Below are 22,479 nucleotides of genomic sequence, written 5' to 3'. Positions count from 1 at the left end.
TGGTGTGTGACAGGGAGTTGGCTGGCTCCTCCCAGTAGCAGACGAGGCACACCTGTTTCCACTCACCTCTTTACCTGTAGATATAAAAGCCCGGTCCTCATGCCACTTCCCTGCCAGATAATTCCTCTGTGTTTCGACCCTCCGGTGTGTCTCGCTGCTCTCCTCGTTGTTTGGATTTATTGTTTGGATTTTTGCCAGCCAACTTCCTGACTCCACTGCCGTATTTTTTGTTCTCTGCTTGAATAAAGCTTTTTGTTTATTGACCATCTCTCTCCAGTCATTTGCTTTGGGGTCCAAAATTCTATAGGCCGTAACACTGGGTGCGTTCACACCTGCCTTGTATAGTCCGGTTGAATCGAACCCTGGTGCGTTTAGCCGCTTGGTGCAGTTCATTTGGGTCGGTGTGAACACAATCTGAGACCTAAACTAAACAACCGGACTCTGGTCCGCTAAAATAGGTGGTCTCGGAGCGCTTGCTTGCGAACTCTGGAGCGGTCCATTGCTGGTGTGAACGCAGTCCGCACCAAAACATAGGAAGCGTAGTATTTACGTGTCACAAGAACGCGGATATCTTCAAAATCTTTAGCGAAAGAGTCTTTCAAGACATCCGCGGTTGTTTAGTTAAAGAGTGAAGCAGAATGAAGTGTTGAACAGTGTCGTGTAAAGTAAAAATTCTCCGTCAGCTACATAAAAGTAAGAACACCTGTCGTCGGTGAAACGTCCCTCCTTACTGCAGAACGTCTCTCCTTATGTTATAATGTTTTTTAACGGACGTTGTCTGATTATATAATCATATGCGCGGGCCGCTAATGTCTGTTGATCTCCAGATTAACAGCAGCATGAGAATAACCTGCCGAAAGTGCCGATGCTCCATGGCGGAGGCTCCGGTAGAAATTGCCGGGATTTGCGTTTTGACCCCTTTAATGTCTGACCAAAGGTTGAACAGCATTTCTGTGCAAATGACTTGTGTTTAAAGTTTATAGTCCGTTTGAGTTTTGCCCGTGTGAACCATAGGTCTGAACGCAAACCAAACTGTCGTCTGGTGCGCACCAGAAAACGGACTATTAGGTGAGAATGCACCCAATGTTACAAAGAGGTGTCAATCACCCAATTTGACCAATGGGTTCCAGAGACACAGCCCTGCGTAATGCATAGGTCTGACTGGCAGCTCACGCACCATTACGCATGTGGCCAAAAAGGGGATAAGGTCAGGCTAAACAGTTGTATTTAAATGGAATGAATACCTACGTATAGTGATATTTCAATTAAATAAAATGAGTTTTACAGTGTGATACAGAAAGGTCAAATGGCACTGATGGCACCAAATGCACCCAAAGGTGAGTCCGGAGGCGGAGATTCAAATTTTTCTTTTTGACTATGTTCCATCTGAATTTACTTTGTCACAGCAACATCTAAATGGATTCTGACACTTCTACAGCCAACTCACTGGTGTATCATTGCTTTGATAAAAAAGATTATTAATTTACCCCTTTTAGAAGTTAAGATATAGTCATTCATTCTGGTGTAATCGGTGTGGTTAAGCGGTCTCTGCGTTGTGTTTTGTGTTAATGGACAAGACCCAAGCCAGCATACAGTTGAGACGATCTCCGTTTAATCACTGACAACAGATATAACAAATCAGTATTATATTCGTTTTCCCTCACAGTGACTCCTCTCACGTGGAACATTTACAAAAAGGGAAGAGGAAACGTGAGGGACACAATATATAGGGGTGAAGTCCTCACAACAATAATCTCCTGAGCACAGCGACCACACTTCAGAGGTTCCACCCACTGATCTCCGACCTTGTCAGGTATTAAACATTCAATAAATGAAGAACACAGAATTACTTATAAAACACAGAATTTCAATCAATCAATCAATGTTTATTTATATACCCCAATATCACAAATATTACATTTGTCTCAGTGGTCTTCACAGTGTGTACAGAATATCAGTATGACAATACAACATTTGTGTGATTACAGTATACAAAATTATTTACAAATCAACCCCACTGCATATTTACAAATGTTACACTGGCCATGTCATCTTCGAGCCTGAGGCCTGAAAAACAGGCTCAGGGTTTAACAGATTATTAAATCCATAATGATATTTGATGATTTTGTAAAATTATGTAGAGTGGCGGGAGACCTTGTTTGGTTGAATCCTTTTTAAATATAGTGTACTCTTTAAAACCATACTGAGAGAAAAATGTAAACAATGGTTACACATTTGCAAAAGTAACATTTTCCTCCTTTTAACTTCCATTCTATAAAGGATCCGATTTGCATCTTCACCGTGTGTAGAATTCAACTTGAACTTTCAGGCAAACACCTCGTCAGGCGATGGTCACTCGCCTGCTCTCGTGTTACCGTGGCTTTAGGCTGCAGACATACATCGTGATCACATGTCTGACACATCTTTCTGTATATTCCCCACGGACTCAAGATTAAAACGTTCGGATGCTCCACAAGACTTTAGGATAAAGGTCTTGTTGTTTGACGGGTGTTTGGTGCACAACATGAGTTTCAAGATTGTATCAAAACAAGAAAGCTTCTTTTCTTTACTCCTTATATCCTGTAACCATCCATTCATCCAAAAATAGGTTGAGTTGCAGTGCAGAGTGTAGATGCTCATTTATGCATTGTAACAGTTAGGAAAAGGTATGATACCAGAGCATTTAACTTCTTCTCCCCTGAAATCAACCATTAATTAGCAATAAACAATTTCTCCTCACTATCTAATTGGCATCACATTTGTCAAGATACAGTTAAAGAGACTGCTTAATTAATTAAACATGAAATAGCACCTTCACTGAGTGTTTGAGAATACAGATGTAACCCTAGTTTTTTTTTCTCCACGCACACCAACACCTCCAACCCGTCCTCTAAAAAAATCCAGCAGCAGATTTGATAAGATTTGTTCTCTTTATCACTTTAATTAGCACCTCCCTCCTGTCCCCTCTGCAAATGAGGGGTAGGTGGGGGGGTTTGGGATTTGATGACTTAAAATGCACACAGCTAACGAGTTATTCATACCCTGCACAGCTGTTAAGGCAATTTAACTGCTTCTTCTCCGTTCTCCCTTTTCTCTCTTGATGCTTACTTCTCGAGGAGGGAAAGGTGGCAAGAGCCCTCGAACGGCTCCATTATTCTGCTAGAGAAGCTTTTTGATTCAACAACGGCCACAATTTCCACCATTCACCTGTAACAGGAAAGATTTACAACTATTCATACCTCAAACTGTCATCTTTCCTGGAATTTATGACCATTTTAATGCTATTCTGGCCCCGCTGCGAATAAATAGGTGTTACGTAGGCAAGAAAGGTGTAAAAAAAAACCCACACCTGACTGCTCTGAAGCTGTTTCTGTTCGGAGCTATGAGCACATTTCTATGCACGCTGTATACTTGCGTGCACCACCATTGCCCATCTGTCGCTGTGCAATTATGATCAGAGGAAAGAAGTGCCTGAATGAAATATCCGTACCTCAGCTCCCATGCAGATTGCCGACCAGGACGTGTCAACTTCTCCCGGATCAGCATCTCCATGATTGAAAGATCACAACTCACATTTACAAACACTGACACAGATGCGAGGACGCTTTACTTAAATCCACCAAATTAAGTTCAATACGGTTCAAATATTGCAAAGGTTTAAGGACGTTTAGGAATATCAAAGACAAAGACTGGATATGATTCTTCTCCTTCTTGTTTGGGAATTTTATTGGAGAAGCCTCAGCTTGTAACCCTCCAAAGACGTGTTTGTGGAAAAGGGGAAAACTGCCATATTTTGTGAGATAGCACTACCTGAAATCCACCAGTATAATCTGCCAGGATGCTTTCAGCTCTCTGTTTAAACATGAATATATTATACACAATCAGACTGAGAAGTGGCGAGGCACTTTGACGTGCCAACGGCCCAAAAATCAGTGATGCAACTTTCACTGTTGAGTCTGTTTTGGTCAATGCATAAGTGGAACCATTGTGACAAGTGGAACCCGCTGAGTGGTGTTGTTCACCGATGAGTTATTGCTTTAAAATGAAAGTGGTAAGACAGGTTTGGAAAAGGAAAATGGGTTCAATTAGCACTTGAAATAACAAGAGGCCACTTGAGCTAAATTCCTAGAAAAATGCACAACAGGCCACAGACTCAATAAATAGAGATGAGTTGATTTTCACTGTGATTTTTGTTCTCTTCCTCTCACTGCAGGCTGTACAGTCATGTATGAACTCTTATCATGAGAGGAAAAGACTACAAAACCAACATGTATTATTACTTTAGCCAATATGGACTGATACTTTCACTATCCCCAAACTGAAACGGTATGAAATCAAACAGAAATACGAAAGACTAATATGGATTTCTCTTGTTTTAAACACACAGAAAAGGAAATGGACTGAAGGTTGGGGCACAAACTGAACATAACGCAATTCTTTGGATGCTTAGTCCGTTTCACAACATCACGCTTGATGTGCTTGATTTGTGAAGAAGTGGAAGGTCTGATTGCTGCGGAGCCACGGCTGCGTTGTTGTGTCTGCTCACAAACTTCTAACAAAAGCTGTTATGTCTGAGACGGAATAAAAAGGTCAGGCATGGGTGTCGGCCGCAAAGTTAAACACAAGACCTGGAATGTAAAACCTGCTAAAGGCCCTGCCTATGCAGCTCTGATATATCTGCAAACCTCTGCTTAGATGAGGCCTGTTTCAGAGCTCAGCTGACATAAGAACGTGTTTATAATCAGTATCAGCATGTGCCACCTTTTCATATTCATGTGAGCATGATGTAACAACATTAATGTGATCGGAAAGAAGGTTTCAATCCCCCCGGGGTTTGTTTAATGTTGTCTTCTCAAAACCCAGAAGCATGGTAAAGCAACTCAGTGATTAATGCTATTGATTTCCACACCTCTAACATTCTGTTTCCGCTTCTCTACATTTGGAGGTTGAGATGTTTTTTTTTTCTTCTAAATGTTTGGCGCTTACTTAGCATCTCTGCAGAAGAAAGAGAGGAGTTTCCGATTTACATCGGGGTGATTCCGCGGAGATTGCTATCATTAGAATAACTTTATTAGGCTTTCTGCTGCATTTCCTGTTTGATTTACTGCGGAGTCCCAAGGGTTCATGGGAAGGCACTTAGGACTCTCCTGCAGGAGCCAGACCTGCCGATGTTGTGCTGCAGCAACCTGAGTGTAACATCCCTATTAATCTGGAGCTAAACGTAGCAGAAACATCACCAAGGTGCTGCCTAATAAATCTCTTTCGGGCCTTTAATGCAGCATGTGCACTCATTGGTGTGTCAATGTTTGTGTTAATCGAAAAATAACAAATATATCCACCTCAGGAATATGTGTATGCTAAAGGTTCTATTATCAATGAATAGTGGTGCCCGTTGTGAAGTTTTTTGAATGCTAGAAATTCAGTCAATAATCCATGTTTATTTAGAATTATTATATGAAATAGAAAATATCCTGCACTTATTGCTGTGTTTTCTAACGTAGAAGTCACTTGCTAGCTTAATTTATGCTAGCTAACTTGAGGCTAGCTTAAGAGCGAGTCGCTTGCTTGTAGGTAAACGTGTAGATCTGCCACCTGCTTTCTACAACACCACCTAAATCAGTACCAAGTCGCCCTTTGTCCTTGTTGAATGTGGCCTACCAAGGCAACAAAGCACAAGGCACGATTTAGTGGATTTCTAGTGTAATTGAACCAGTATACGGTAATCAGGCGGGTTAGTCAGGTGTTGTTAAACCAATTATTACTTAGAAATTGTCACGATCACAGGTACAGATCAGAACCCAATAGCACGACTCAGATACAACCAGTGTATAGCAATGTTCAGTTTATTCAGGTCTGGGACAGGCAGGGTCAAAACCAGGAAATCCGTCAGACAGGCAACCAAAACCAGACAGGGAGCAGGCAGGAACTTGAGATCTGTAAACAGGCAGGCAGGGATCAAAAACCGGGCAGGACAAAAATCTAGGCTAGAGCACAACACTCACTGGAGAGCTTGGCGGAAACGACAAGACAATCTGGCAAAGGACAAGTGATAGTGAGGTGGTATAAATACTGTGGAGTGATGAGGGAATGAATAACAGGTGAGGGGAAGGGCTGGGGAGACCAGGTGAGGGAAGGGAGCTGATTACAAGGGCCTGGAGGAAGGCGGGATCTGAAATGACAGGAGAGTTTAGATGAGCCACCAAACAAACAATAATATAAGTGTCTAACTCAGGGATGGGCAACTTTGATGGTGGTGGGGGCCACATCATTGATGTACTGGCCACCAGGGGGCCGCAGATTCACTTGGAGCACACACACACAAAAATTCCATGTGTTGTATGTAATTATTAACAAATATACTAAATCTGACATCTTCATTGACATTTTACAATCAAAGGGAACATCCCCAAAAAATGGGAACATCCTCTAATAAGCTCACTAAACAAATATCAGTTCACAGAAATTTTATTTCATTTTTACAAGTGGCATGTTTGTATTGAACAGTGGAATAAAACTATTTTTAAACTATTGGAAAGCACGGAAAATGTGTGTGTATTGAGATTAACCATTAGATGACATACACATGAAGTCATGAACACTAACCCAGACATTAGTTGTCTAACTTGAACCTAAAACACTTGTAGCCTGTCTCTGCATTCCCCTTATTCCACAATAAGGGGAATGTCAACACAGACACCTGTCAGCCCGCACTCTGCTGTTCCTCAGCACCACTCCCCCTCCCTCCCGCTGACATTATGAATGAAAAGCGTAGTAATCATAGATAACACGGCAGGGTCCGTGACAATTTGTTTTCATCTGATTTCAAATAAACAAAGTCTTGGTTTTAAGAATATTAAACTTGTTTCGCCAAATTCAGATGATAAAAACAACTTTTAAGCTTGTAAAGGCATAATTACAAGAGCCAACTTAACGTCACAGCAGGCATATCAACAGCCGGTGTTTCTTGTGAGGGTTTCCCTGGGAAACACAATACACACAAATGCGTCACAGATTATTTTTGTGGTATTTGAAATAATCTACGCAGCTCGCGACGTAACTAGGAGTCTAGTGGACGGTATCAGTACTACAAGTAGAAAAAAAGAAAAAAAATATATATATATTTTTTTTAATTAATTACGTTGTTTATAAATTAATCTGAGGGCCGCAAAAAGAGGAGGTGGGGGCCGCATGCGGCCCGTGGGCCGCCATTTCCCCCAGGCCCGGTTCCAGAACAAAATGACTAAGGGTGCATCTGAGATTAGAGAGGGTGCAGTGGTAAAGTGCTATTTTTATAAGTGGGGAGTGTACCTAACATCCTCTATGGGGGTCCTCACCTCCTCTGTGGGGGGTCCGGGGGCATGCTCCCCCGGGAAGATTTTTTGTTAAATATTGAAGTTAAAAGCATCAATCTGGTGCACTTTGAGAGCAACATGAAGAGATCTATGGATCTATGTGCTCTTTGCTTGATTCATGCCTTCCCAGTCCCTTATCACGTAGCCTATAAGAGCATGGCGCCAGTTGTTGTAGCCAGTTGTGGTGAAGGCATCTGACTTACTTGAACCGAAATGTCTTCATGCATAGCAGAAGATGGCATCTTTTTTACATGAATATTCCAGCCAATCTCTGTTTTGAAACCATGAGCTGCAAAATGAGCGCCTCACCCCACTGTACAGGCGAGTTGGTACTTTTTTAAATATACCTGGGCAGGCTCTGTTTTGCAGCGGTCCTCTGGCACTTGCGGGCCGCCAAGGGGTGGCGGTGTTTGGGGTAACGAAGATGGCTGTGGCTGCTCCGCCTCTGTGGGCGAGGCGGGCAAAGCCGGCGAGTCGGGCAGGAGGACGTTAGTGTCCACGACAGTAACGTAACGTCCCCATGATCTGAACTGTTATTACCTGCAGTAGATGCAGTGTATGCTGGCGATAAGGGCTGGTTGTTTTAACCATGTTCTGATCCATCACTGACTGCTGTGTCAGCACCTTGCAGATGATGAATGTGCAGCGGCACAGGTCACGCGCATCTGACATAATAACGTTACTTACCGTTTAAATTGATCAAATAAATGCAGCAGACAATGCTATTCAACCACAATTACAATTTATTTTATTTCAACTATATTCTTCTTCTTCTATTTATTATTATTACTACTATTGTTAGTAATAGTAGGCAAAATGTAATATTTTTCACTTTTTCACTTTGAATTTTTTTTTTTTTACTTTTCATTTTTCAAATGAGGGTGCATAACGACTCAACTGAGGGTGCACCCTTATGCACCCCCGTAGAACCGGGCCTGATTTGCCCATCCCTGGTCTAACTTGTGACAAAAATACTATCATCTGATATTACCAGGATGGTTTTACTTGATTTTTACTCTTCTTGTGATTTCTCTTTCATGAGGGCACTGATCACCACAATAAAGAATATTCCTTTCTACATTGAAACCTCAGAAAATGCATCTTTAGACAAAAGGAAAGTAAGGAGTACATCCCACCTGCAAATTGTGCTTCTTAAACGTGTTTTTCACTCATATTTTTGTATTGTTCTTTCTTATGATAAGCCAAAAATAATGAACCCTACTTACACAGCCTGAAAAAAAACAAAAAGGGAAAATGAACAGCTGTGGATCCTATAATTGATCACATATCATCACGCACAACTAAAACTGTAAAGATTCATCTGTCATTCTTTAAAAGTGTATGCTTTTCATCACACACTGGGACAAATGTTCCACACAAGGACAAAATGTTTGACCCGCCACAAGATTTCACGCAGTTTGTACTCTCACACATGTTTACGTCATGTTTTATGTCAAGTTATGTTAATGTGGCTTCTCCTACTTTATGCAGATGTTCTGTTGACTCCCATCTTACAACAGAAAGAGTTAGATAGACAGTTTCTTGTCCATTCTGTAAAAATGTGTTGAATATTGTACATTAGCTGATGAATGCTAACGCTAGCTATAGTACCACATGTGACAGATTAAAATACTGTGAGAGACAGAGCCAAGTTTTCAGTCGTTTACCGAACAGTGAGACACTTGACAGTCTGGCAACGCTACGAGTTTCAAACCATATTCTTTTGAGTTGGTAAGTGATGTACAACGCAGGCTGGAAAAAATACAAAATACGATGCTCGCTTGGAATCTGCATTCATGGAGCCCCTGTTTCTGCAGAATTCCCTCAAGTCGTCTGTGAAGTGTTAATGCGCTCCGTTGATTGACATCTTCATACGTACTTTAGGGGTTTGTGTTCAGTGGAGCAAATAGTATACGTTCTTTAAATGTGTCCATCCTGCAGATGTGCATCCTAGCTATACAAAATGCACATTATCGCAATAACTTACACATATAAGTGATGAAAACTTTACTTAAATATTTCATCAGTGATGTTTTGTTTAAAGTGTCTTTTTAGCATTGGGTCTGTTTAGCATTTATACCAGTGATGGAATTGCACTCAGTACAAATACCCAAGTTTTGTATTTTATATTAATTATACTGTACTGTACTTGAATATATATGTATATCAGTGTATGTATGCGTATGTATATGTATATATGTCAATCAACAGGTAAAGCAGATTAATAATATCAATAATAATGCATAACAATTATAATTATTGCAGATTATAGATTATAAATAAATCATTTAGGGACAAGGGGGTGAGATTAAATAAATTATACTTCTTCTCACTCCTTTTCGAACACTAGATGTGGCACTGTTTATGTTGCTAATGCTGTTGTTGTTGTTGTTGTTGTTGTTGTAAATGTCATTTTTTATTTTGATTTCTCTTACATGACTATGCACTGCAACATTTGTTTTGTAATTATTTATTTTACTTGTTCGAAATAAATGTCTCAATCAATCAAAAAATCAATATATCTATTCATAGCAATGTCCAACTTTTTTTCTTTACTACATTTATTGGAAAGCTTTAGTTATTAATGACATTACAGTATAACATTTTACAACAAAATGAATGTTGTAGTAATCATATAATATACTATTGTATAATTATATTTTTGCATTATGAGTACTTTTTTTACTGACTTGTTGATATTGAGGAATATGTGTATTTAATTAAATTAATTACATTTATATTTACCTATTAATAATATTATAATAATCAAGTTTTCATGTTGTAGTATTGCTGAATATAGACCCCAACACGTAAATAAGAGGCAACACTGAAACTGTCCAACCATAATTTGTTTTCAAATACTTAAATGAGATAAATTATTTGATCACTTTTAACAATGTTATACCTCTTCTAAATGAAACTGATATAAATAGTTATTTCACTTTAAAAATGTTAAGGTATTATTGGATTATATTAGATGGACATCATCTGACTACTTTTGCTTATAGTTGGCGGTCTGCTCTGAAAGATAAATATTTGTAACAAACACAGCAGCGTCTATACATTTCACCGTGTTTAAATGAAGCTTTGGATGGCCTCAGTAACTCAACCCTCAGCAGACCATGAGCGCCAACTCTGGAACTTTTATGTGGAAACTGTGTATTTGCTGTGAAATTCTACAAATATCACAAGAAGATACTTTTATGTTTTTCTCCCAATGGTGTAGTACCGCAGCGTGATGTGGCCTCATCTATGAATACTTTCTGGGAAACTTATCTTGTGTAGCCTGCTAATTTTTTAAATAAGCATCAGCATGAGCAGCCCGGGGTAACAGTCAGTGATTCATCAGTCACCATTCTTGTCGTAATTATGATTTCTATTTTGACATCTGGGGAAAGTCTTTGAAGTGTGTTTGATTCTGCAGAGAGCCCACGAACAGTAACTAATGGAGACGGAGTTAGAAACTGTTGCCAGTATCGTCTGAGCAATCACCCATGACACCCACCCGTGGCGAACCTCCAGCGCTTTGCTCAAAACTGGAGCTTTCTGGTGAGGAAAACAGCAGCCGAGATGTATTTCATCTCGTCATCCACACAAATAAACCTCTTGTTTGGTGTGTGTGTGGACAGTGTTCTTGGTTTCATTGTTTCCAGCCTCCTTTTAGGGTATTTCCCTTAATTATTGAATAAAAAAAATATTTGTTTCCCTCCTCCCTATTGCGACCACCTCCAAAATCAAGTATATTTATAGGGAAGTATTAGCCATCTGTGTGGCAAACCCTTCTCTAAGTCTGAAGCAAATAACACTGATCCTTATGAAAACAGTGATAATGAGGAGAAGTATTACGCTGAGTTCCTGCTGTTTGCTGGTGCCTTCACCTCTGTTCGTCAAAATCAGGAAATAATGAAGCTTAATGGTGCCTCTACTTTCTCAAGTGTGTCTTTTCTGTATCTCCTCACACGTGTTAATGAATCTTCTTCTCAAACTCCCCTCTTGAGAGCGTCTGACACTTCCTGTACATGTATGATTTGTTTAATGTGATTTTCTTTTCCTCTGAACACACACAATGTTACACTCTGGCTTTTTATTCATGAAAAAAGATGAGCAGAACATCAAGGGAACGCCAGCACAGACTGGCTGGCACATATCGCAGGGTGTTAACAGGTGAGGGTAATATCCTAAAGGTGCAGACACCTGCCTCACCTGGGGTTCACGGCGAGGTCAGGACACCTGTGCCGTTCTCTATCTTTACTCCCTGCAGAGGGCTTTGCTATTACAGGTGTTCACACCTAACATTTATTTATTTCAGATTTCACAGGTGCTTCAGATACACTCAGCAGAAGAAGAGCCCAGGTACAGTCGGTTTGAGAGGAAGAGGCACGACAAAATGTTGATTTCAATTTTGTACGGTGAGCTCTTGCACAAACTTCAAATATATTTACAATAATAAACAATCAATGATTCCATAAGATGTGATATTTACAGTTATTACAAATAACGAGTTCAGTGACTGCAGCTGAAGGAGATAGTAACTGGAGTTGATTTCTCTTAGCAGTAGATTTGAAAAACAATTCACATTGTTTCTTGTTTTGTTTGCAGAGAGGAAAATCCCACTCTGGTGTCAAAAGTCAAGTTAATGGCAAGAAATCTGTGGTATAATACAAACAGTTTAATTGTGTATTTAACAATCAATAACCACTTCTAGTTGGAACATTTCTGCAGAAAGGAACCGAGAAACACTTATAAAACAGTCAGTCGTAACAAAATAACTGGTGTTCTTATTGAAATAAACTCATAAAAAAGAAACACTTTTATACAGAATATTTATACAGGAATAGCTTTTTGAGTTGGATTGTTAACCAAAGGAAGACACATCGCAGACATCGATTTTCACACAGATTGCATATGTTTTTCTCTCTAAGGTGTTCTATAGGTTAGTCATTTTACCTAAGCTTATTTGCATGATAGTAAAAATTGCATACAACATTAATTGTGAAGCTTGTAGCATGAGTTGCTCGACATACAGCACGTTTTATAGGCAATCTTTAAAGCACATTTCTCCATTTAAAACGTTTAAGACACTTTTTGTTTTTACTGCCCATCGAAATCACATTTATAAATAGAAAAAAGATTGGTGGGATTTAAAAAAAGCGAACATAAACTTAAAAAAAAAAAAGTAATTACATCAGAAACACTGCATGAACTGCAAATAAATAATGTCAGACAACATAAACATGGTGTAATTCACATTTCTAACTGTGTGGAAATTCAGAGAGTTACAGTGACAAAGGTTTTGCAAAATAATCTAACATCGGCAGTGCCGTATAGTACAAGGCATTTGTTGGCATAGTTTCTTTAAGACTGTATCTTTTTTTACAGTTACAATATAATGTCTATATATATATATTTATATTTCCTCCCTAAGAAATAATATGTAAAGACTGAGCAATTGTCGCAGGTTCACCTGGGCTGGGTGATGGCGTTCCAGAGATTGGAGTGATTCATAATCACATTTTGCACTTTTTAAAAGAATAACTAATCCGCCAGCAGGCTCCAGACTCCACACCTCATAATTAAGGCCTTGTCAACCTCTTGGTCCTTGAATTCATTTGCTTTTTTTATTTATTTTTTTAAGATCCAGTTAAACATCACATACGTAAACACCTATCAAAGTCCTCGCAAACTCCAGGGGGACTTTGTTTTTCTTTTTAAATATAATCAGTAGCTCAAAAAGATAAAGTAAGTCAGTGTAAAACAACAGACATAGAGTGCAGTCAGCAAATATCCACGGCAACATACTTAGAATTTTTTTTTTTGTGCAGATTATTTAAATGATGCATCAGTCTTTACAGTGATAATAATACAAGTTTTACAAAATCCAAAAAGTAGTACTTGAGTCTGAAATGGGCTTTCCAGTGTGTGAGCGCTCACTTCACGTCAGTCTGCAGCGGATATATCTAAACACTCGTCGTACAGTCCGGGCGCTGTACTGATTAAAAACACTACTTTTCTGTGTTTGCAGTGTGGTGGTTCTGTGTCGGAGCGTCACATTTAGCACAGTCATCAGTGTGTGTGTGTGTGCGGGACCACTCGGTGTGTGTTCTACTCCGCGGCCTCGCGCTCTGACTCCGCCTGGGGCTCCGCGCCTCGGGCCAGCTGCTCCTCGATCTTGATGGAGAAGATGGTGCTGTTGGTCTGCGTGCTGTCCTCCATGTCCTTCAGCAGCTCTCCGCTCTCCCTGAAGTCCGTCAGCTCCTCCTCGAAGGCGGGGCTGCTGCTGCTGCTGCTGGTGGTGGTGTTGGTGGTTGCCGCGGTGCTGTTGATGTTGTTGCCGGGCTCCTTGGGCGCCTTGGCTGGGTGGTTGATATAGAAACGCTGGCTCTGGAAGAACTTGATGATGGTGAGCTTGGGCAGGTCCAGCTGGGCCGACAGTGTGTGGATGGCCTCCTGGTCCGGGTACAGACCCACGTCCTGGATGAAGCTCTGCAGGATGCCCAGGGCCTCCAGGGAGATCTTCCCCCCACACGTGCGGGACTTCATGATCCCCACGCGGCTGACCTCGTCCTCCGTCTCGGCCGGAGAGGCGGTGGAGGGCTGGCGCGGCGGCAACCGTGGGCCGGTGCAGGGCTGCATGAGCTGCAAGGGCTGCTGGGACAAAAGGGGTTGGCAGGGGTGCTGAAGGGAGGGCTGGTGCTGGTACTGGTGCTGCTGCTGGGACTGAGGGAGCTGAGCCTGCAGTGGGAAGAGAAAGGAAACGCGGATGTTATCAGTGAACACTTATCGGCGCCTTAATAAGGCCTTTCATTCAAATCAATTGAGTTGTGAGGGAAAAAGGGCCCACTGTGTAGAGAACAGTCACTTGGTTGTAGGAATTCTCCATGTAATATCTCATTGAATGTAATCAGTTCTGTAGATATGATTTTTCCTCCCCTTTTTTTTGAATGTGGGAGATTGTGTCTCTCATTGTGGGGGTAGAGCACACACACACACACACACACACACACACACACACACACACACACACACACACACACACACACACACACACACACACACACACACACACACACACACACACACACACACACACACACACACACACACACACACACACACAAAGTGAAGAGATACACTCAGCCCGACACACAGTTGGAAACTGGCCTCTCTATAATAGCCTCTGCTGCTTATCAGGCTCTATTGCCAGGCGGTGATAAACAAGCTCCCTGTGCACAATTCTCGCCGCGATGGCCAGGCTGATTTGCCGCAGTGTGAGAATGCTATCGATGGCTTTCACTCACTCAGAATCCCTTTAGTGTAAACACATGACACATTACTCGTAAAATGTCTCATTGTGTGGCTGGAGAGGGAGTGAGTGGGTAACTCGTGGTCCCTATTGACCCCGCAGAATGGGTGCTTTTTTATTTTTATTTCTGAGTCAGACACTGTAGAATAGGTGTTTCATAATGAAGTTTGCAAAACAGCACTTTGCAGGGACTCTGTTTGCCAGCTGCATAAATGCGCCCAGAGATGTGATTTGACTGTACCAATACACCAGGCTATGATAGTTCTTGTTGAGCAAATGGGAGCTAATTTGGCTAATGTATCGCGTTAGAGAAGGACCGGCACAAAATATTTAAACACTAAAACGGCACTATTAACTCAGAAATAATCCTATTTTATCAATCTACAACCATTTATGTTCGCATGCAAAGTATGCACAACATTCACTCATTCCAAATCTGCTGCTGTAGCTGATTTGTAAAAATAAATCATATTACTTTATTTATATCCAGTAAATGGCAGCCTTTGTCAAACACTGGCCACGTCTCCAAGTAACCAAGTAACTAATGAAACACTCAGACTTTTTATAGAAGTATTATTGTACTTCATTAAGATATTTCGACCGTTAACCGAGGCTGTGTGTTGTTTTCTATTCATCTGCCAGATGTCTTTTATAAAGCAGCTCTATTAAATAAGGCTAATGATATCTTTGAAAATGGCTTTTTGTGAAAAGTAGGAACTTTTAATTGTTCCTGTGCTTCTAATGAACAAGTGTTATTTATCACAAATTCCTGAAAGATTAGTTAAGATGAAATGAACTAAGGGGGAAATTAGGTTTTCCACTTATTCCAGAAAACTTAAAAATACGTACATATACAGTAAGACTATGACTATTTTTTATACTGATCGATTAATCATTTAGCGTATGAAATGTCCGAAAATAAGCATCACACAAGAATACAAAAACAGCAAATCCTTTAGCATATTTTAAAAGACAGATTTCAGTGATGAATTGATTCTTAAAATGTTAATCTGTGTGTGTTTCCTACATGTAAATGTTATAAACTTGCGGCCCCGCTCACCTGTAGCTGGTCAGAGGAGAACTGCGTCAGGTGCATGGGGCGCTCGTTGTGGTGCTGCTGCTGCCCCGCGCTGCTCTCCTGCTCGTAGATGGCGTCCCGCTCGGCCATGCAGAGGCTCAGGAAGCGGCGGATCATGGAGAGGTTCTCCCAGAGCGTCCTGTTCTCCGGAGACGGATCCTCCTTCCAGCGCAGCAGCTCACAGAGCCAGCCCTGGAGGAAGGATTAGAGGGAGACACAGAGAGGAAGAGCAGGTCAGTAAAGCACGGTTGTTAGGGCACAGGACAAAACTATTTATCATTTTTGGACCAAAGTGTGGAAACTGGTTCACATAGTTACAGCCCTACACCTTAGAGAATATTCACATTATTATATATGCTTTTTCTGTGAGAGAGGAGATGTTCAATGCGGCAACAACACCTTCCAGGATGAGAATAAATCAAAATCATAGTAAAAATAGAAACACAGAACAGCCCATTGTTTCACAGGAGCTGCACCTGCGGTAAGTATGTTTTTTTTCTGCCTCAGCTAAAGATGAAGATGTGAATTAGCCAAGGTCAGGCAGCACAGCAGGCTCAATTCAATGTGACGAGAAACACACACACTCCTATATTGAGTAGCACCCTTGGGAGGAAGCGAGTGACTCCCATGTTTAAACACTCCAGCAGAGGGCCATGAAACACAGAGCTGAGGAACAGGACGGACAGTAAGCACCTGAAACGCTTTACTTCATCAAATCAAAGGATGTCTAATGACCTTGATAAGGAAATAGGACACATTACTGGAAGTGCAGAGCTTATTGTAAATCACTGGTTGTTTTCTAAGTATATATTTGTTTTATTTGCACAGAATAATGTGTGCAATGTACAAGTAAGTTACAGACATCCTTTCAGAGGCTTTATATCATGATATCCTCATATCGGGTTTTTAAAAGATATTGGAATCAACAATCCTAAGTATGTTCAAAACAATAGAAAATTACATTTACATGTATAAAAAGTAGTTTTATGTGATATAATATAGCTATTTCATTCAGTTTGAACACCAAATGTAACATACTCTACACATGTATCTACCACACAACTATATATCAATATAAAAAAGAATTCACAATAATATTAGATCCATGTTGAATATTCATATTAATCATCGATCAATTGCTTCCGTTTCATCTGTAGGTAAACTGACTAAAACCAAAACAAAGTTGGTCTTTTTGGCCAGTACTGTAGGTCTCTTCTTTTCTGACATTTTATAAAAAAGAGGGATGGATTGAGTCTCATTAGAGTAAGGACTTTTTGTTTGGTTTTGATCGACACATTTACAATATATAAAATGTGTTTTTAAGTGACAAACAGGTGATTCTCGATTGCACACACAGAAGGGCACTGCGGGAGTGACGTGATCTCAGAGCCTCGAACACGATGAGCCAAACCTCAGCAGGGCAGAGTGGAGCAAGAGAGAAGGGAATAACACACTGGAGTGCTGCTGTGTGGGAGAGAGAAGAGGAGTGGGGCCGAGGCTACAAAAGAGCTGTAAAGGGACAGAAGTGGATGAAGAAGGAGGGATGGCCGGGGAGTGAAACCAGCGAGGAGGAAACACAGCGTCAAAGAGGAGCAGCGAGGTGTGTGTGTGTGTGTGTTACAGAGGGCTACTCGCTCAGCCGGGTAGTCTTTCCTGGCACCGTGACAGAGCAGCGCTGTAATCTCCCGGCCAGTGCGCGGCAGCACCTTTCATTTCCACAGGATTACACCGAGCTGCTGGTCCGCACACAGACACACACACACACACACACACACACACACACACACACACACACACACACACACACACACACACACACACACACACACACACACACACACACACACACACACACACACACACACACACACACACACACACACACACACACACACACACACACACACACACACACACACAGAGGGCAGAGCCACGCCGCCACACTGCATGCAAGAGATAACTCAGCAGTTTGGTTGTCCCCTGTTCCAACTCCTCCCATAAGCCACATCAAACCCAGGAGGGGTTTTGGAGGAAGCCGAGAGGGGGAGAAAGAGAGAGAAAGAGACATAAAGGGAGAAAGAAAGGGAAGGAGGGCCATAAAGCCTGCGTGCCCACCTTGTTCCTGTGCCACGTTTATTGTTGCGTTTTTAATTTGCATGCAGAGGGATTTGGACGGCGCTCCAGTTGGGCTGTCTGTGGTTTCAGCTGATTCGGTAGTGAGGGAGAACACACACACACACACACACACACACACACACACACACACACACACACACACACACACACACACACACACACACACACACACACACACACACACACACACACACACACACACACACACACACACACACACACACACACACACACACACACACACACACACACACACCATCTTGTCAAAGCCAGAGAAACTGTACCCCGGCCCAACGATGGAGTAATCCAACTCAAACACTCCCAAAACCAGCAGGATTAAACCCAAAGTAGCAGAGCCAATCAAACAAAAGCACGACGTGAAGTCCATTTGATGAAATAAAGTACAGAGAGTTTATTAGTTCACAAGTGTGGATGTTTGTCTGGGTGGCGTTTTACTTTTCAGCCTGCATTTCTAGACTGTTTGAGCTGACATTCAGCTTTTTATAGAAGGAGGTGAAGGGAGAATCACACGGGCATTGGGCGAAAGTTTTTATGTGATGTACGTCAAACAGCAGTTAGCGCTGCTCCCGGCCAGCACTGTGGACCGTGGACAGTCAGCATTTTCCATGGCAGTTTCAAGAGCTTTGTTTGTGTTTGTCTAATTGCATTGCTTCCACAGACCAGACAGAGGCAGCGGGGATAAAGAGAGGACAGAGAGATGGTGAGAAATAGAAAAAGAGAGAGTGAGTGAGAGAAGCGATTTGACTCCCTTGTTGCCAGTAAACTTCAAAAGAAAAAAGTGGATATTGTAAATGTCATAAAACTTTTTACTGCTATAATGTAAATGAGTGTGAAATGTATTTCAAGTCAAACTTAGTTATACGACAACAATATTCCTAAAGAATGATTAAACTAACAATATGTTATGTTCCACATTACCCTACTGTTGCAGATCTGTTTTCCCCTTTATTATTTAACAGAGTTTGTTGAGCCTCTCCACCGCAGCTGACAAGCACCAGCCGCTCTTGATTGGATCATGGACTTGATGACCCTGCCGCTAAAGTGTTCCAACACGGTCCAGAAAACAAACATCTAGGGCTCTTCAATGCAGTGTACTCTGTGTTTTGTTGAAGATCATTAAGAGCTCTCGATAAATAAATAGAAACGGTGGCTCGGAATAGGCCTGCTGGTGGGGCAACGCAGAATACCCTGCAGAGTTTCACACCTCGTGTTCGGTCTAGAAACGTTATCATGTCAAAGTCTGACCATCATGACCACAAAGTATGGCAGCGACAGGAACCACACTGGCAGAAAAAGTATTCGACTGATGAGATGGCTTATCGTCACTTCCAGCAAACCCACAGTTATATGAAAATGTTTACTTTAAAGATAGGACTTAGATTGTGTGGTTGAGTCTCTCACTTTTCAGAAAACCATGTCATACAAGCAGTTTTTAATCAAATGTTAAAGACTATTCACTCCATTAGAGTCAAAACAAATGTCACAGAATGATTAAGTTGTTACGGCTTTTGTGTGAGAGACTTTTGACTGTATCCCCCAGGCGACAGAGCAGCATCCTGAACAAGGAATTTCAAAACCTCAATTTAAGAATTAGGATGTTGTGATCAGCGTTTTACACTCTTTTTTGTCTAATGTTCCATATTTATTTGTTTACCATTTGTAAAGGAAAAATATAATTGATCAAATAATTGCTGCGCTGAGTAAGACCAGTATGGGTAGAAGTAACTACACATTGAAATAGAGATGATGAGCTTTGGAGGTGACCTACTGTAATAAACTAACCAATGTATTTCCCAACCTAGATTACCATGAAATCATAGAGTAAGTAGTAAACTGCAAAGGCAGGATGTTTTGATGCTAAATACATCTCTCAGTTGAACTCACAGATGCTGCAAACAGGTTCATTGGAGCAATAAGTACTGACAGGCACAGGATTATCTTGCTTTGTTGGCACACACCTGCGACAATATTGCACAATAATCCGCTGCCTCTAGGTCATTGTTGCTTAATTATTAATTAGTTTCAAACAACAGGACTGACAATCAAGAACCAGCAGCCCTTTCTAATTGTACAGCATACACAGATCTGTCCGGGGGTTAATAGGGCTTCGGGGTCATAAGGTGCAAAGAATTAAAAGGGTAATAAACTCTTCAGCAGGCCATTGTACGGTCTGGGTATAAATAGCAACCGAGGTCCTGATAAAAACATTTCCCTCCACAACACAATAGTTGAATTCATGCGCGAGATTCACCCAGCTATGCAATGCAGTGCACCGTGGATGTGAGTGCTGCAGTCACAAGCTGCCAATAAGCGCATAGGCCTGCTCTGTCAGAGAACAGCATGGTATTCACCGCCCAGCCCGTACACCCATCACCACGGCAAACAGTCCCAACATGAAAGCTCACAGAAACCCAGATGAGCAACTGGCTGTGCAGTGAGACAGGGAATTACAGACAGACAGAGGGGTCTGTCACACGGCCCGGCCAACACCTTCCCTCTAATGTCATTTGCTTGTTATCAGTCCCATCAGGCTGACCTCGGCCACTGCAAAAATAAATAAATAAAATAAGCCAACAGATGTCCATCAATTTGCCATCGGAGGTTTTCCCCCTCCTTCCTCTGATTACTGCGTGACCAAAAATCAAGCCTCAGCTTTAACCCCAAAAACGAACTATACGGGTATTTCATATACCATTTGGACAAAAATGAAAATAGCCAAGATGACACGTCAAAGAAATGAAGGACAAAATGATGGTGGCCATTGTTGTGGCTGGCGGTTGGAAGACAGGGCTGTTTAGGAGGAGCAGACAAACCTCTTCTGTGTCTGAACAAGCGAGGGAGCTAAAAGTAGGGGAAGACAATGCATTATTGTCTTCCCTCCTCTTTGAACCTGGCAGAGGCCCAGCACTGGCAGACAGCACTATGCAGATAAATGCAACTGATAACATGTTTCTCCTCCCTGAGCAGGCCAATCGGGCGGCTGCACGTGCGCGCTCACCCCACAAGGTAACGTGCGCTGTGTTGTAAAAACATTAGGCCATGGTGGACGGCCATCTGCTGACGATGGTGGTGTGTTGAAACGTTCCTGATGCGCGGGCATATGCGAATCTCCCGCAACAATAAGCAATAATTGACTGCAAATTCAGCGGCAGATTCTTTTGTGGAGAATAAGTCTTTATACACAAGTAGAACCGCTTTGAGTGACTGTACAAATAATCTTTGCTGTTCTAAGAGGAAGAAATCACAAAGGAAAGGAGGTCAGTGAACTGAACTTGAACTGCAATGGAAATTGGAAGGATAGCAATGATGCTTAAAAATATTATGAAGAAGACATTGCACTCCAAAGCCAAACCATGACAACATTGAATCCTATGTATTGGACTGTTAGCGTCTTTATTCAATTTCTTCTTTAACATCTACACAGCCATTGACAGTAGTTGGCTCAACATGCGGTGCAACAATTTATACTTTATACAGCTGCTGATAATAACTTGCAGGGAGATGTAAGTCAGGTGTGCAATGGCCCACACCTTTAAAGAAAAAGTCTATTGAGTGTTAATCCAAATGTGTTCTCCCCCTGTGGTCGTGATGGAATGGTCCCACCATCAATGCTTTGAGTGTAAGGTATTCATTCAAGGTTCAAAGTAGGATTCAACCCGGTGGTAATCGTGGTATCACCAGAACGCTGGATGAATAAGGATGGTTATGTTCTGTATAATCGTGTTTATGTTCTTTCACTGACTATGGGATAGGGAGATGATCATGGCAAGGGCAATGTTTGCGCACAAAAAAGACTCCTAGCAAGATCTTAACATACACATTTGTCTTTGTAAAGGAAAGGAGATTACTGAGCTGTGCATTCATTATATACCCAAAGTAATCGTGTTTGCATTTGCTCATTCCATTGAAGTTTAAAGGTTTGCCCTGAAACCGGCTTTGCTACTGTAGATCACAAAATACTAATTTATCGAGCGTTACTGAGGCTTTTTTCAACAGGCTCCATGTTGTGTTCTCCATGATCTGACGTGTAGTTTTTGGACCATGTCAACGTAGAGTATGTAGAAAAAATAACTCTACTTCTACTCACCCCTATTCATTCTGGGAATTTAATCTAGCTCACTTCTCTAACCAATTATATCATGAAATGCATGAAAGGACTTCAACAACATAAAGTAAAACACAACGCAACAGAAAGTATGAAGCTGTTAAATATTTCACATAGTTGTACAGGTAACAAATCATTTGCTATAGATAAAGGAAATAACATTTTTTCTAAATATATACTTCTTCGTCTGGACTCAATCTGAGGCTGCTCACCATACGACTCTCTGATCACTATGGTGATCAGAGAGTCGTATTTTTTGTTAAACACCGTTTCATTTACCTCTGCTTCATTATTAAAACATCGCCATCTGATTCAAATTCACACGCTGGTCTTGAGAAGTTATTAGAAGGCATAATAAAACGTTTAGAAATGACAGACAGGCCCTGAGGACAGTTGATTTGCAACCACAGTAATGGGTGATGACATTTCTAGTTCTCATATGTACCGATCATGAAGCTGGTTTTCTCTTGAGGAAAGCTTTTGA

The 22,479-nt window shown here is 41.4% G+C and overlaps 1 protein-coding gene across 4 annotated transcripts in view; it reads right to left on the bottom strand.

Moving 5' to 3' along the window:
- Window positions 1-11,421: 11,421 nt before the first annotated feature.
- satb1b (SATB homeobox 1b) overlaps window positions 11,422-22,479 on the bottom strand; it is a 56,647-nt gene continuing 45,589 nt past the window's right edge. For all 4 annotated transcript variants that reach the window (XM_071205924.1, XM_071205923.1, XM_034103091.2 and 1 more), the window contains exons 12-13: window positions 15,716-15,925; window positions 11,422-14,084 (exon numbers count right to left, since the gene is read on the bottom strand). In XM_071205924.1, coding sequence (XP_071062025.1) covers window positions 13,455-14,084; window positions 15,716-15,925 — 840 coding nt within the window. In that variant the 3' untranslated portion in view covers window positions 11,422-13,454. The remainder of the gene's footprint in view (window positions 14,085-15,715; window positions 15,926-22,479) is intronic.

This window comes from Pseudochaenichthys georgianus, chromosome 16, assembly GCF_902827115.2.
Source record: "Pseudochaenichthys georgianus chromosome 16, fPseGeo1.2, whole genome shotgun sequence".
Classification (NCBI taxonomy): Eukaryota; Metazoa; Chordata; class Actinopteri; order Perciformes; family Channichthyidae; genus Pseudochaenichthys; species Pseudochaenichthys georgianus.
This window is presented reverse-complemented; position numbering and strand designations above follow the sequence as displayed.